The following is a 13,287-nucleotide window of genomic DNA, read 5'->3' on the forward strand; positions in this document are numbered from 1 at the left end:
AGTACTTAGTAAACACACAAACACATAAACACATTACCTTTTGACAATCAGAAACCAAAATAAAACCATCACCATCATTCAGCTCCAACTTGTGCTTCAACTTCCTCACAAACCATACCCAATTCTCAGTGTTTTCAGCTTGGACAACACTCCAAGCTATTGGGTATATGGCGTTATCTGCATCTCTTCCTAATGCTACCAATAACCGTCTCTTGATTTTGTGCTTCAAGAAGCAGCCGTCAACTCCTATAAGTGGCCTACATGTAGCTTTCCAAGTTTTTCTGAGGGTTTCAAAGCACACGTAGAACCTGTTAAACTCGTCTTCACCTTTTTCATTTGTCAGAGTTTCAACAACCACATAAGAATGCTCATTTGAGAGACGCAACTCAGCCGCATAGTCTCGGAGACGGGCAAACTAGCGATCATACTCACACTCGATCCACCTCAATGCCTTATTCCTAGCTGCTTGACATTGTGGCCTTGATACAGTAATTCCCCACTCCTCCCTAATCTTTTCTTCAATATTCATAGGCATATAGTACTTAGGTTCCTCTCTAATTTTATCAAGAAACAACCTAGCGATTTGTGGAACCTTTAACATGTCAACATCTCCATTAGGTGTACATGAATGCTCATCTACAAAAATCCTAATCTTCCACACATCATCATTTGGAAGAGTAGAAGCATAGACTCGCCATTTACAACCTCCACTTTCTTTATCACCACCAATAGACTTAAATGATATGTTAGTCTTATCATACCTTGTCTGCGACAAATTACGTCCAGTTCTCAGCACATAGTCGAGGATATTCTCCTTGAAATCTGTCTGATCGAGATACAATCTCCCATTACCACGGATGTAGTAGGTTCGCCGTCTCGGCCTCCTCGGAGCTGCCTCTTCCTCGTCATCACTCTCTGGAATATCATCGTGACAAATTAGAGGCTCATCCACAAATTCTTCAATCATTTTCTCGACTTCAGTTGCATCTTGCTCCACTTCTTCTTCATCGAAATAGTCTTCGCCAAGCTGACGACGGATGACTAACGCCATCAAAATCGACTTCAACCTCTTCCTTCACCTTTAATTTTCGAATTTGATTTCTAGGGTTCTACGATTTGGGGATTTTTCTAATTTGGGGATTTTAGTGTTAGGGTTGGGAATCGTGGGTTTTTAGGTGTATTTGGGTTTAATCGTTTTTTCGGTTTATTATTGCTAATCAGGTCATAATCCGGATCGTTATTGGTTTATACAAGGTTTAGGATTGTTAGGAAACAGTAAACCACCTATAACCGAGCTTAATGGGGTTTGGGATTTCGAACTTTTAAACCGTGTGGAAATAGGATTCAAACTTTTGCTTCGTGTGGATATAGATCTTTAACTTTCAAATGATGGATATATAGAACGAGGTCATAGTTCCGTGTGGATCTGGTACTATATGATAGTTCCCATGGGAAAATAGATCGTCAACCCGGTTTATTTCAACATTACTTTTGCCAAACGAACCGAACCAAATTACCATATTAAACTGATTGTTCAGGCCTATTGGCAAAGGTCAAGGTCACTTTCATGTACGAGACAAAGCAAAAATTGGACCAAAATGAAAATTTGGTGTATGCCACTGGCTCTCTAGGGTTCGGTTGCGAGGACTCTTTTTCGATGCCGAAGCAAATTGACGAAAAGAAGTTCACTTGGGTGATTAAGAATTTCTTCTCTTTGGAATCTGATGTAATCTACTCTGATGAATTCATCGCTGGTGGCTGCAAATGTAAGAAGACCACTTGTTTTGGTTCCTTCAAGCTTTAGACTTTATGTGAGACATCCATTGTTTTTTTTTCTTTTTCTTTCAGGCGTCTTGTGGCCTTTTCCAAAGGATATAATAACACCTGTGATTTGTCTCTGATGAATTATCCAGAAGAATTATTTAAATAAATCAATAACAAATGAGCAAACAAACATGATCTCAATATCAAGAAAAAAGTATTTCCATCCTAATATAATTAATATATCTCTCTTCTTAGGGTTTCGTTTCTTGTCGTGTACAGAGGAGTAGATAGCTATATTCTTCTATTTATATCTTCATTTGTCGATAGATTACTTGTTAACAGAAAAATTAAAAGAAAACTTGTTAATAAAACTTTTAATATAGACAACAAATCTTGAATGGAGATCTAAATATACATGTTACTCATTTGATAACTACCATTTATCAGTTGTGTTGATTTAAATCTATTATCTCACCCGCATGATCGTATGGAGTGTTACACCATTTTATCCAGTTTGATCTATCTTAAAAAAGAAAACATAATTATGTGGGAAGTGTGGGGTTGAACCTAAAGCTTAAACAGTTTACATGATAGTTAGTAATAAACGATCTAGCTATTCCTAACATTAGTCGAAAAGAATTTCAAATTCTGAGATTGACAGTATGGTAATCCACTGGATCTCATAGATCTCATCACTTGTTGACCCAAGTATGCTCGAAACTCATGATGTCGTTGAGCTGTTAAACCTAAATAATTAGTCCACTCTGTAGCACTTCGATGCGTTTCTAACGGGTTGACCGGATCAACCGATAGGGTTTATAAAAAAAATATATTATCTCTACAAAAATGTTTTCGTTTTCATTAGGACTCTTGATACTCTGTTTTTTGTTTTTTTTCCTAATTGTTTGCTATTCTGTTTTCTTACTCTTTGACACTTTCTTTGGTGTGAAAACCTTTGGTTTTGTTTCAGTTTTGAGCTTTTGGTAATGAAACTTTTTCAGATGGCAACAAATAAAAATGTTTTCGGTTTTAGCATGATGTAAGCTATAGAATCTTCCTTCGGCCACTGAAAACAGAGCTATAGATATTAATGTTCAATTTTTATTTTTATTTTTCTTTTAAAAATATTGTTAATTTTCTTTTATTGTACATGCTAATTGTTTTCTTTTATTGATAAACTTTATTATTTTAAGACTTCATAATTAAAAAAGAAAAACAATCAGTTTTGATTTATTTAAAGATAAATAAAAAAAATATTAAAATTTGAAACAGTTAAATAGATATGGTTTATTACACATTTTCCCTTTTTGAGTGCCTATAATATATCTTTTTATCTTTTAAAAAACCTGAATTCCTATGCAGATGAATTTAAATTGAAATTCCTAATAATAATATTTTTATTGGACAGCAATGACCGGAAACCGGAAACAATATTTTTTTAAGTGTTTTCCTTTTCGTCTACTTTTTCTTTTCGAACTTAGTTTTGTATTTATAGCTTCATTAGGAACCTTAAGAAAAATACTATATATAACTTGTTCAACTAGTTAACTTGTCGACTAATGTTAGGAATTTGAACTTAGTTTTTTTCTTGTTAGCTATTTTTAATCAAATGAAAGATAATATATAGTGTAGCACTCCTAAATAATAATGAAGTTAAGCACCTTAAACAAAAGATTAAACTAAAACAGAGTAATTTTGAAGAAAACAGAGTCTATATGTTGGCAAAAATCTATTTGTAGACGATATTCTTTGTGGTTTTCTGCGGTGCTCCTTTGTTGTCAGTAATCAATATTTTTAATCCCTTTTTCGTTGGGACTCTTGAAAGTGCAACATAAAGTTGACCATGTGAGAAAACTGGTTTTGGCAAATACAATCCTACCTTCTCCAACGTCTGACCTTGACTTTTGTTTATCATCATTGCAAAAGCAAGCGATACTGAAAATTATCTTCTGCGCATCTTGAAAGGGAATCTTGCATCGGCTGGAGTAACAAACATTCTTGGGATTAAAACCTTTTCGTCTTCATCACTGTTTGATTTTCCTGTTATCACTCTTGCCTCGATAACATGATTTGCTAACTGAGTAACAATAAGCCGGGTCCCATTGCATAATCCTCCTTTTGGGTCAATGTTTCTAAGCAAGATAATAGGAGCTCCGATCTTCAAAAGCAGTCTATGATTAGACAAGTCTGAAATTTTGATGTTGTTAAGGAACTCTTGTGTGTAGACAATATCTTTTGGAAAATCTGTGTCCAAAGTATCTATATCATCTTCTGGAATCACCACTTTTTCCGGTGGGTCGATACTATCAGTGCTCAAATAAACTCTTTCCTCACCTATAGAATTATACAATTAGAGAGTTATGAGATATTCAAAATTTTAAAAAGAAGACGTTTTAACATATATTATATTGTTAGAGAAATAATACTTTTTAATTGTGTAAGCATATACTCATTAATTCTCTCGACATCCAGATTTGTTGGGGCCAAAATAGCTCGTTCTTTGAAAAACTTGGGGTCATCTCTATTAGCAAAGGATTCTCCATATATTTCCCTTACTATAGTTTTTACTGGATCATCACAGTCTTTAATTAATAAGTTTTCTGGAATCTCTATCTCAGTTTCTCCATCATTAGGCTCATTTATTTTTCCTTCTCCGATTTCCAAAATCCATTTTGAAAAAGAGCTTATATCATTTGTACACTCTCACTTAGACCGGTGTGCAGTCGCATGTTTTTGGTTAGCCGTAGAACCTTACATTTTTTTCCAAAGCTTTTATGCATTCAAAGCAGCCATTACTGTTATATTTCTGCAGGCATCTGGTATTACCAGTAGAACCTGACGAAAATCTCCCCCAAAAACAATGACTTTGCCTCCAAAAAGTTCTTCAGATTTCATTATGTCTTGCATGCTCCTGTCGAGTGTCTCGAAGCAGTGTTTACTCATCATTGGAGCTTCATCCCAAACTTTTAGCTTTGTTTCCTTGATCAACTCTGCTAAATGTGTACCAGATTTCATCGAACATGTTGTGCTGTCATAGACATTTATGGGAATTCCAAACCTAGAATGGGCTGTCCTACCCCCTTGTAATAGCAATGAAGCAATTCCACTTGATGCTACATTTAGGACTACTTCACCTTTAGATCTCAAAGCAGCGCCTAAAACACTCCAAAGAAACGTCTTGTCTATGCCTCCAAAGTGATTTTGTGTGTGTTGTGTGTGTCGAGGGTTGTCAAGTTTTACCCTAATTGAAATCAATAGCCGCAAGTGCACAGCTGATCGATTGTAGTACTTAGGGATCGAATCCACAGGGAAGGAGGATCTTGTCCTGCAAAAAGCCTTTGAAATAAGTTAAAGTAAGGAAGTCTAGAACAAAAACGGTTTTGTAGGGGTTTGGTAGTGTGTTTAAAATCTAAAAACGAAATATTAAAAGAGAAAACGAGAATTAAATGACGTAACAACTAAACTTAATGAAAATGACTAAAAATGATAAAAACGGATATTCTAATGCTTAAATGAAAATGAACTAAAAAGGAAAGACAATATTGAACTAAAGCTTTAAAGAAAAACGGTGTAAATCAATAAGGAAGAAAGCGTTGGGGTTCAGGGAAGTTTTCTCAGGGGTACGAACGATTCAAAACATTGCTAGAGAGTAAATTTGATAAGATCTTAGCTTAAATTTTTTGAACTGGAGTCGCGGACGTATGAATACGCCAATGTCGTGATCATAGACAACTATCTCTCTCAACCCTGACCTGTAGGTTTCCACTCTGGCCCTGGAAGAGAAGAGATGCATTATGTTTAAGACTCGTCCTAATTCACAAATCGCCCATATGTAGGTTTCCACTCCTATGTTTGTTTTGCTCTCCCAAACTAGATCTGATACCTGATGAACACTTTCGTGTCACCAAGCATCTGGATCAGACTGTAGTTCATGACGCTACCTTCATGCAGTAAAAACGAATTCAGAAGAAAAGGCTCTAAGATTCGGCTCAAAAGCTCATGGAATCCTCATCGAACATATAAATCCCCATCGAAAATCCCTTAATCCCAACAATAAAACTACTCAGACATAATGAACGAAATCAAAGACATAATATTAAGAAGTAGAATAGAAACCGAAATTGAAAAAGAAAGAACAAGGGTTCAAGAGAACAAATCTCTCTCTCCCTAAAACCTAAAGCAAAAACAATAAAAGTATGAAGTAAATATTTCGGTGGTGATCTGTTCTCCTCGTTTAGGGTTCCTAAGACATGTATTTATAGTGCTCAAGACCTCTTTGGACGTCACTTAGGGTTTCTCCAAATGTGGGCTTCAGAAATGGGCTTTTTGGGCTCGGAGGTTGATGGCCGCGGTCGGGACAAGTGTGACCGCGGGTAATGAGTGTTTTGCCGCGGTCGGGATGCTCCTGACCGCGGGAAATTGCTTGTTGGCCGCGGGTGGAAGTGCTTGCCGGCTGGTTTACGGGACATCTTGCTCTTCGCGTATCTTTTGATTGAACCGTTGGATTGCCAAGCTGTAAAGTGCACTGGAAAGCTGATACTTCCATCTTTAAGGTATCCAAATTTGAGCTGGATCAGACGGTGAGAAGGCCTTCAATCAGGGGTGAACTTCTGACGGTTTGACTCTGAGCTGAAATCTGGTTTTCTATCCATTTTGTTAAGCTTTTCCCTAAGTTACCTGAAAAGAGTCTTGGACCTACAAATACTAGAAAAACGTAATAAAAGTACTTAAAAGCAATTAAAAACATAGAAAAAGTATTTCAAAACAATCCATAAAAGTGGTCAAAATACGGTGTTATCACAAAGCCGTAGACAAAGAAAATGCCGCCTCTATTGCTTTGAACAGCATTTAGAATTTCATTATAAACACACAACTGCTCTTCTGTGATCATTGTCATGTATTTAATATGATCTGTGCGTAGTTGTTCCTGATCGTAACTCTTTTCGTCGCTGAGCAGTTGATTGTTGAATTTATCAATTTCAATATCGTCTGGCTTTGGCATATCGTCAAAATTGGCAAGAGTACTTCCATGAGTTCGCAGTAACTTTTCAATCTCCGAAAGAGTGAAATTCTTTATCTGTTCCTCTGTTAGCACCAAATCTACGAAAAATGTATAATTAATTGTATAAGTTCAATTTACAGAATTTAGAGTCATTAATAATACAATAAATTTCAAAGATATTTAATTGTGAACATATTAAGAGAAGTTTATATAGGTAAATATATACCTTCTTTCTTCCGTACTTTCTTTTGTTGGTACAATATATCTTCAGAGAGTATTTCCCATGAAGCGTTCCAAACTCCAAGTACTGAACCTACATTATTTGAGAGAATCATGATAACAAACAATTTGCGTGTATATCTAGCAGAACACCAGAAACTGGCCTCCTTTATTACTTCAATATATTCTTTGTCATCGTCTAATAATCCATGTGCATAGCAAGCATCTTTGAATGTCTTGTAGACTACACCTTGATAAGTTCTTATATCCTCAAAACATGTTGCGCCTTTAACTTCATTAAGCAGTAGTCGCAAGTAATAGATTTGACATAGTGTTTGAGATACGAACACAAGCCTTCTTATAACCTTTTTCTCTTTTCTTGTCCTTGGTTCCCTAAAACATTCAAACGAGCAAACAGTCAAAGCTAGAGTGGCTTCTCTCGGGATTGAAAGTTCTTACATTTTGTAAAGAAATAATATTTTGGTTAAGAGGACTCAGGAAGGATTTTGTAAAGCTTGCAGCTTTAATGAAAAGGTAAAATCTTTTAGACATCTAATTCATGACTCAGTAAACTGATGTATCGTGTTTTTCAGAATTTTTAACCATAATTAACTCACTAGAAACCAAAGCAGAAGTCATGAGAATCGCAGTAACACAATAAGAGTTTGGATTACGTTCTGTGGCGATTCAACTGAACTATATACTTTACTCCAGGACCAACCTTATCACCAGAATAGCTACAAATGTAAAGGACATCCATGAGAACGCAACTTAAATGAATTACCTTAATATCTGCCACCCATGAAGTTTAGAAATTTAAGTGTAAGTTGTATGATATTTTAAATGAATTATCCCTTCAGATTTAGTTTTGCACCCATTCATACTTTCAATTTTTTATAGCCCTAAGTAAGCCCCAAGAGTATATATCTAGACCTATTATTCAGTAGCTACGGTGGCTGTATCTTGTTTACTCAATTAGGTTATCAGTTACGTTTGTTTCTTTCAAGAATGCCAAGAACACGATTCTTTATGTTTGAAAGTGTGTGTGCTTAATTGGTTTATTATTTTTGTGTAAACAGTTTATCAGAAGTTCAGAACTCTAAAATTCTTTCATATTTCATGTGTACAAAATCCAAAGTTTACGTTATTTTACCCTATTATTTTTTTCCTCATTACACTCTTTATTTAGGTTTTTCTATAGTAGATTTATTTATTTTTGTTTTTTTCTTTTCTGGTAATAGATTCTTGGTTATAATTACTGTTTGGTTTTCTGTTGACAAAAAAATATCGATAACTGTGTTTTTTTGGCTGTCCAATTATATTATTCTTAAAGATTTAAATTTGAATTCAACAGCATAAATTCATGTGTTTTAAAGAAAGACTAGATTTTACCCCGTGCATCTGCACGAGAATTTTTTTTGTTATTAATCAAATTTTGTAATGTAATTTATATTGCTTTATAGATATTAATTTTTTAATGAGTGACAAAGATTTATTTTTTTATTTATATATAATTTGTATTTATTTTTTTAAGTATTATTATGACCATGATCATAGAAACATAATTATAACCTGGTCATTCTATTAATAAAAAGATAGTTATTATAAAACCATAATTATAAAAATTTAAATTTGAATTCAATTACATAAATTCACGTGTTTTAAAGATAGATTATTCTTGTCAGTCAAAAAGGAAAAATATGTATTAAAGCAAATCTGTTTCAATTTTATTTTGTTACTTCTGTTTAAATAAACTGATTTTCTTTCTTTTTGGATGTAAAGTCATAAAATTAAACAAGTATAATTAGGTTATCAGTTGCGTATAGTATGTTTGTTTACTTGCATTGCAAGAATGCCAAGAATACGATTCTACATGTTTTAAAGAGTACTAGGAGAGAACCGTGCGTATGCGCAGATCTTGTTTTAATTAATATATTAAATATTTTGTATTGAATTTTGTGTTTACTATTAATGTATTTTTGTTTAAAATATTTTTATTTTCTTTAATTCCTTCTTGATGATACATTATTTTGTAATCTTTTCTACACAAGTTGTGTCAAATAGTCTAATTTTTTCTTCGATCTTCATATTTTTTTTATTTTTATAAATCTTACTAATATAATACTTTTTAATTTTCTAGTTTACCATTTATAATTTTTTGGTTATATATATTTTATTGATTCCATCTTTTATTATTATTTTTAATAACTTTTATCTTTTTAATTGTTTATTAAATATGCTTTGTGTTTTATAATTTTATTAGTTGAATTTTTATATAAAATTATTTGAAACTTTTTAACTTATTCAGTCTCATAATTTTTTCCCTTGCATTAAAATTTAATTATATTTTTAGTTTGTAAATAAAGTTTAAAACATTTGAAAATAAAATAGAATTGTGCATTTAAAAAATCTTGTATTATATAATATTTCTAAGTTTTATATATTTAAATTAAATTTAAATTTCAATCTAATATAAATATAAATTAATATTTATTTATGTTTTTAATGTGTTGTAATATGTTTGTTTTAAATATGATTAACTATTTATTTTATTAATATTTAGCAAAGACATATGGCGTTTTCAGTACTGGCGTATCGCTCAACTGGAGAGAGTTAACCAAATTTTATATATAAGATTAATTGTTTTATTAGCTTTTTGTTCAAACAGTTATCAATACTCTATAAGGTTTAATTTCTATTTAATATTCTTTTTTTATTAAAAGACCTTCATATAAAAAAAAAATTTTGGTTTCTCTCTTCTCTCTTTCAAATCTTTCAGATAAAGTGGAATTTTTTCCACTCATACTTCTGATCATTTGATCGGAGTTTTTTTTTTCCATATTCTAAGAGTTTTATGTAGAAGCGTTTAAACCGAACACATACATTTGCCCGGTTTAGCGATGAATATGACTCGGTATGATCTGAAAACAGACGCAGAGATCGGGGAAGAGATCACAGATGGAAATTAACCACTTATCACCGTTCAAATGCCCTTCCAATTCATCTCCCCAAGCTTTTTCTCTCTAAAACGTTTTCTCTCTCTCCTCTGTAATTTCTTTATTTACCAACAGTTACAAACTGTTGTAAACAGACACCTTATTTTCTCTGCAATGTCTCATATATATATATACTTAATGAAGAGACATTATCTGAAGAGTCACAACTCTTTATTTAGTTATAAGAACCAATTTCTCATAACAGCTGGTTTAATCAAAACCGGTTTGGTATGCTGCCATATCATGGGTGCAAACCGATCATAAACTAATATCTCCCACTCGCACATGATAGGGAGCATAACAAGCATTGAAGAAGTATTAGAGATTAAGGTTGAGAATCGTAAATCGGAAATCATACAGCAAATGAACTGTGCGACCCTTGCGAATACACCTGCATTTGGGAGCCAAACTATGCACCTGTTATGGATACATACAAGCTACAACCCTAAAAAAAATGAATTTCAGCATGTCTTGCTGTTCCCCAAACTCATTTTTCTTTTATATCAGTCATAACATATCTTATCCCCAAAGCATGCGTTAGACCTTTTCTGACATCAAGTGTTCACTATATACAAACTCCAAGTGGCTGACCAGCAAACACATATGTCAATATAAAAAGCAAATTCTCATGTCTATCGGATCTGAACTAACTGCTTTCCTAGCATGTCCCTTAAGGCTAATTATTCCATCACCGTCCAAAAAACATACTAAAGTAGCAATCATTAGTTCATCCCTTCAAAACATAGCCGAATGTTCAAGGGTAACCTTGTAACCATAAATATAATTATAGGAACTCACATTGCAGGAGATAGGAATTATAAAAAAAAATCACTTGCTTCCTATATAGTCGTATTAACACATGTGGTATGACTCACATGCTATAGCGGTTTACTCTTCCTTTGAGAGTATAGTCCATTGGATAAACCAAACATTGCTATATGGATCAAGCTACTACCAGCTCGCTTTCTAGCACCTGATTATGTACTTATCCAGCTATGCCAAGTATTCATGATTCTGGGACAATCATGATCGATATTTTAAAAGAAATATCTCATCTTAATTTCTTATTAAGGCGACATTGATAAGTTTTATAAGGCAAGCTCCCACTAGTGCCAAACTCATCACGTCTCATCTTAGCCTTTCACAAAGAAATCTAAGGTGACTGTTCCTGTGAGTGAACCAATCTCTAACTTGGGGACACTTCTCAAAATTTATATGTAAGTATGCAAACTAAAAAAAAGACCATTGTAAAATGTTTGAAATATCCTTAAATATTTATTAGATATCAAAAACAAATACAATGTCAAATGGCAAAGCTCCATGAGTACATACATCAAACTCTACGCAAACCTAAAGCTCGAACATGTGCGAGAAACACATCTCTAGGAATGGGCTTAGTAAATGGATCAACGACCATCCGATGCATAGATATGTACTTAAGGACCACTTCTTTCTTTGCCACAATGTCTCTAACAAAATTTTTCTTAATTTCAATGTGCTTTGTCCTCCCATGATACTTGGGATCTTTCATGTAAGCGATACAAGCTTGACTATCACAATGGATAGTCACAGGAAACGAAGCCTCTGTTGTGACTTGTAAGCTCTCTAAGATCCTCCTTAGCCATACATCCTCTTGAACTGATGCTGAACATGCAATAAACTCAGCTTCCATCGTGGATAAAGCTGTACAAGATTGCTTTTTGCTACTCCAAGTAATAGCATCATCACTGAGTAAGAAAGCATATCCTGAAGTCGACCTACGCTCATCCAGATCGCCAGCCCAATCGGCATCTGTATAACCCGTCAAGCATAAATCACTTCCTTGATAATATAAGGAATAGTCCATTGTCCCCTTCAAGTATCTGAGGATCCTCTTCACTGCCATCCAATGTTTCTTCCCGGGATTTGACTGGTAACGACTTACCAAGCCAACCGCATAATAAATATCCGGCCGGGTTCACATTATGGCATACATCAAACAGCCTATAGCACTAGAGTATGTGACTCTTTCCATCTCTCTTTTCTCACCATTGGTCTTAGGGCACATATTACGGCTAAGGCCTTCACCTTTTGCGATTGGGGTTTCAATGGGATTACAGTTAAGCATCTTAAATCTTTCAAGGATTGTTCGAATGTAAGACTCTTGTGAAAGAGCTAGTAATTTCCTTGAACGGTCTCGGTGTATCTTAACACCAAGTATGTAATCAGCTTCTCCCATATCCTTCATCTCGAAATGAGATGATAACCATTGTTTAACGGTTAGTAGAAACTCCATATCATTTCCAGCCAATAAGATGTCGTCAACATAAAGAGATAGAATTACAAAGGATTTTCCAGTGCTCTTGACGTAGACACAATGGTCTTCACTAATCATCGTAAACTCATAAGATGTTATAGCTTGATGAAATCGAAGATACCATTGCCTAGAAGATTGTTTTAGGCCATATATTGAACGTCGGAGCTTACAAACTTTGTGCTCCTAGCCTTTTACAACAAACCCAGCAGGTTGTTGCATGTAAATATCTTCTTCTAGTTCCCCATTAAGAAACGTAGTTTTAACGTCCATCTGATGTAATTTTAAGTCTAGTCCAGCAACTATAGCTAGAATAAGGCGAATTGAGGCAAACCTCACCACAGGTGAAAATGTTTCCTCATAGTCTATACCCTCTTGTTGGGTATATCCTTTTGCTACCAAACAAGCCTTGTAACTATCTATGGATCCATCCGCTTTACGTTTGATCTTGAAAACTCATTTGTTTCCGATCGCTCGACGTTCTGGCGGAAGATCAACCAAGTCCCAGACATGGTTAACTTTCATAGATTCTAATTCTTCTCCTATTGCACCATCCCATTCAGCAGAATTTGGGCAAGAGAGAGCCTCTTGGACTGATCTAGGCTCTAGATTGTCATGTAAAGCAACCATAAAAGCTTTTCCTTCAATTTCAAAACACGTCGAGGAAATTTTCCACAGTTACTTCTACGTAACTCAGACTCTTGAGGTTCCTCCCTAGAGGAATCACCAACCAATGTCTCTCTCCCACTAAGTTGTGAAAGTTCATGTGAACTTTCACCAACTTCCATAAATTTGTTAGTAGAAGGAACACTAGTTGTCTCAACTATCTCTTCGAGATGGAGTCCCTTATCAATCTCTCCCCTTCTATGAAAAATATTTTCCAAGAATGTGACATCTCGTGATTCGATTTCTGTTACATTCTGATTGTTCGCCGATAAGGACATAGCCTTTAGAATGCTCAGAGTATCTTATGAAGATACACTTATTTCCTCTAGGACCTAATTTTCCATGAG

General features: G+C 34.3%; 1 protein-coding gene across 1 annotated transcript; it reads right to left on the reverse strand.

The window, feature by feature from the left end:
• Positions 1-415: 415 nt before the first annotated feature.
• On the reverse strand, positions 416-1,051 carry LOC112081431. The gene has a single exon (XM_024147874.1). The coding sequence runs from the start codon at positions 1,049-1,051 to the stop codon at positions 416-418; it is 636 nt and encodes a 211-aa protein (XP_024003642.1).
• Between the last annotated feature and the right edge of the window lie 12,236 nt (positions 1,052-13,287).

The sequence above is a fragment of the Eutrema salsugineum genome, unplaced genomic scaffold (assembly GCF_000478725.1).
Source record: "Eutrema salsugineum unplaced genomic scaffold, Eutsalg1_0 scaffold_10, whole genome shotgun sequence".
Classification (NCBI taxonomy): domain Eukaryota; kingdom Viridiplantae; phylum Streptophyta; class Magnoliopsida; order Brassicales; family Brassicaceae; genus Eutrema; species Eutrema salsugineum.

What these genes read in the sequence shown, in the direction of transcription:
- LOC112081431 (XM_024147874.1), bottom strand. Translation starts at nt 1,051, where the DNA reads ATGGCGTTAGTCATCCGTCGTCAGCTTGGCGAAGACTATTTCGATGAA.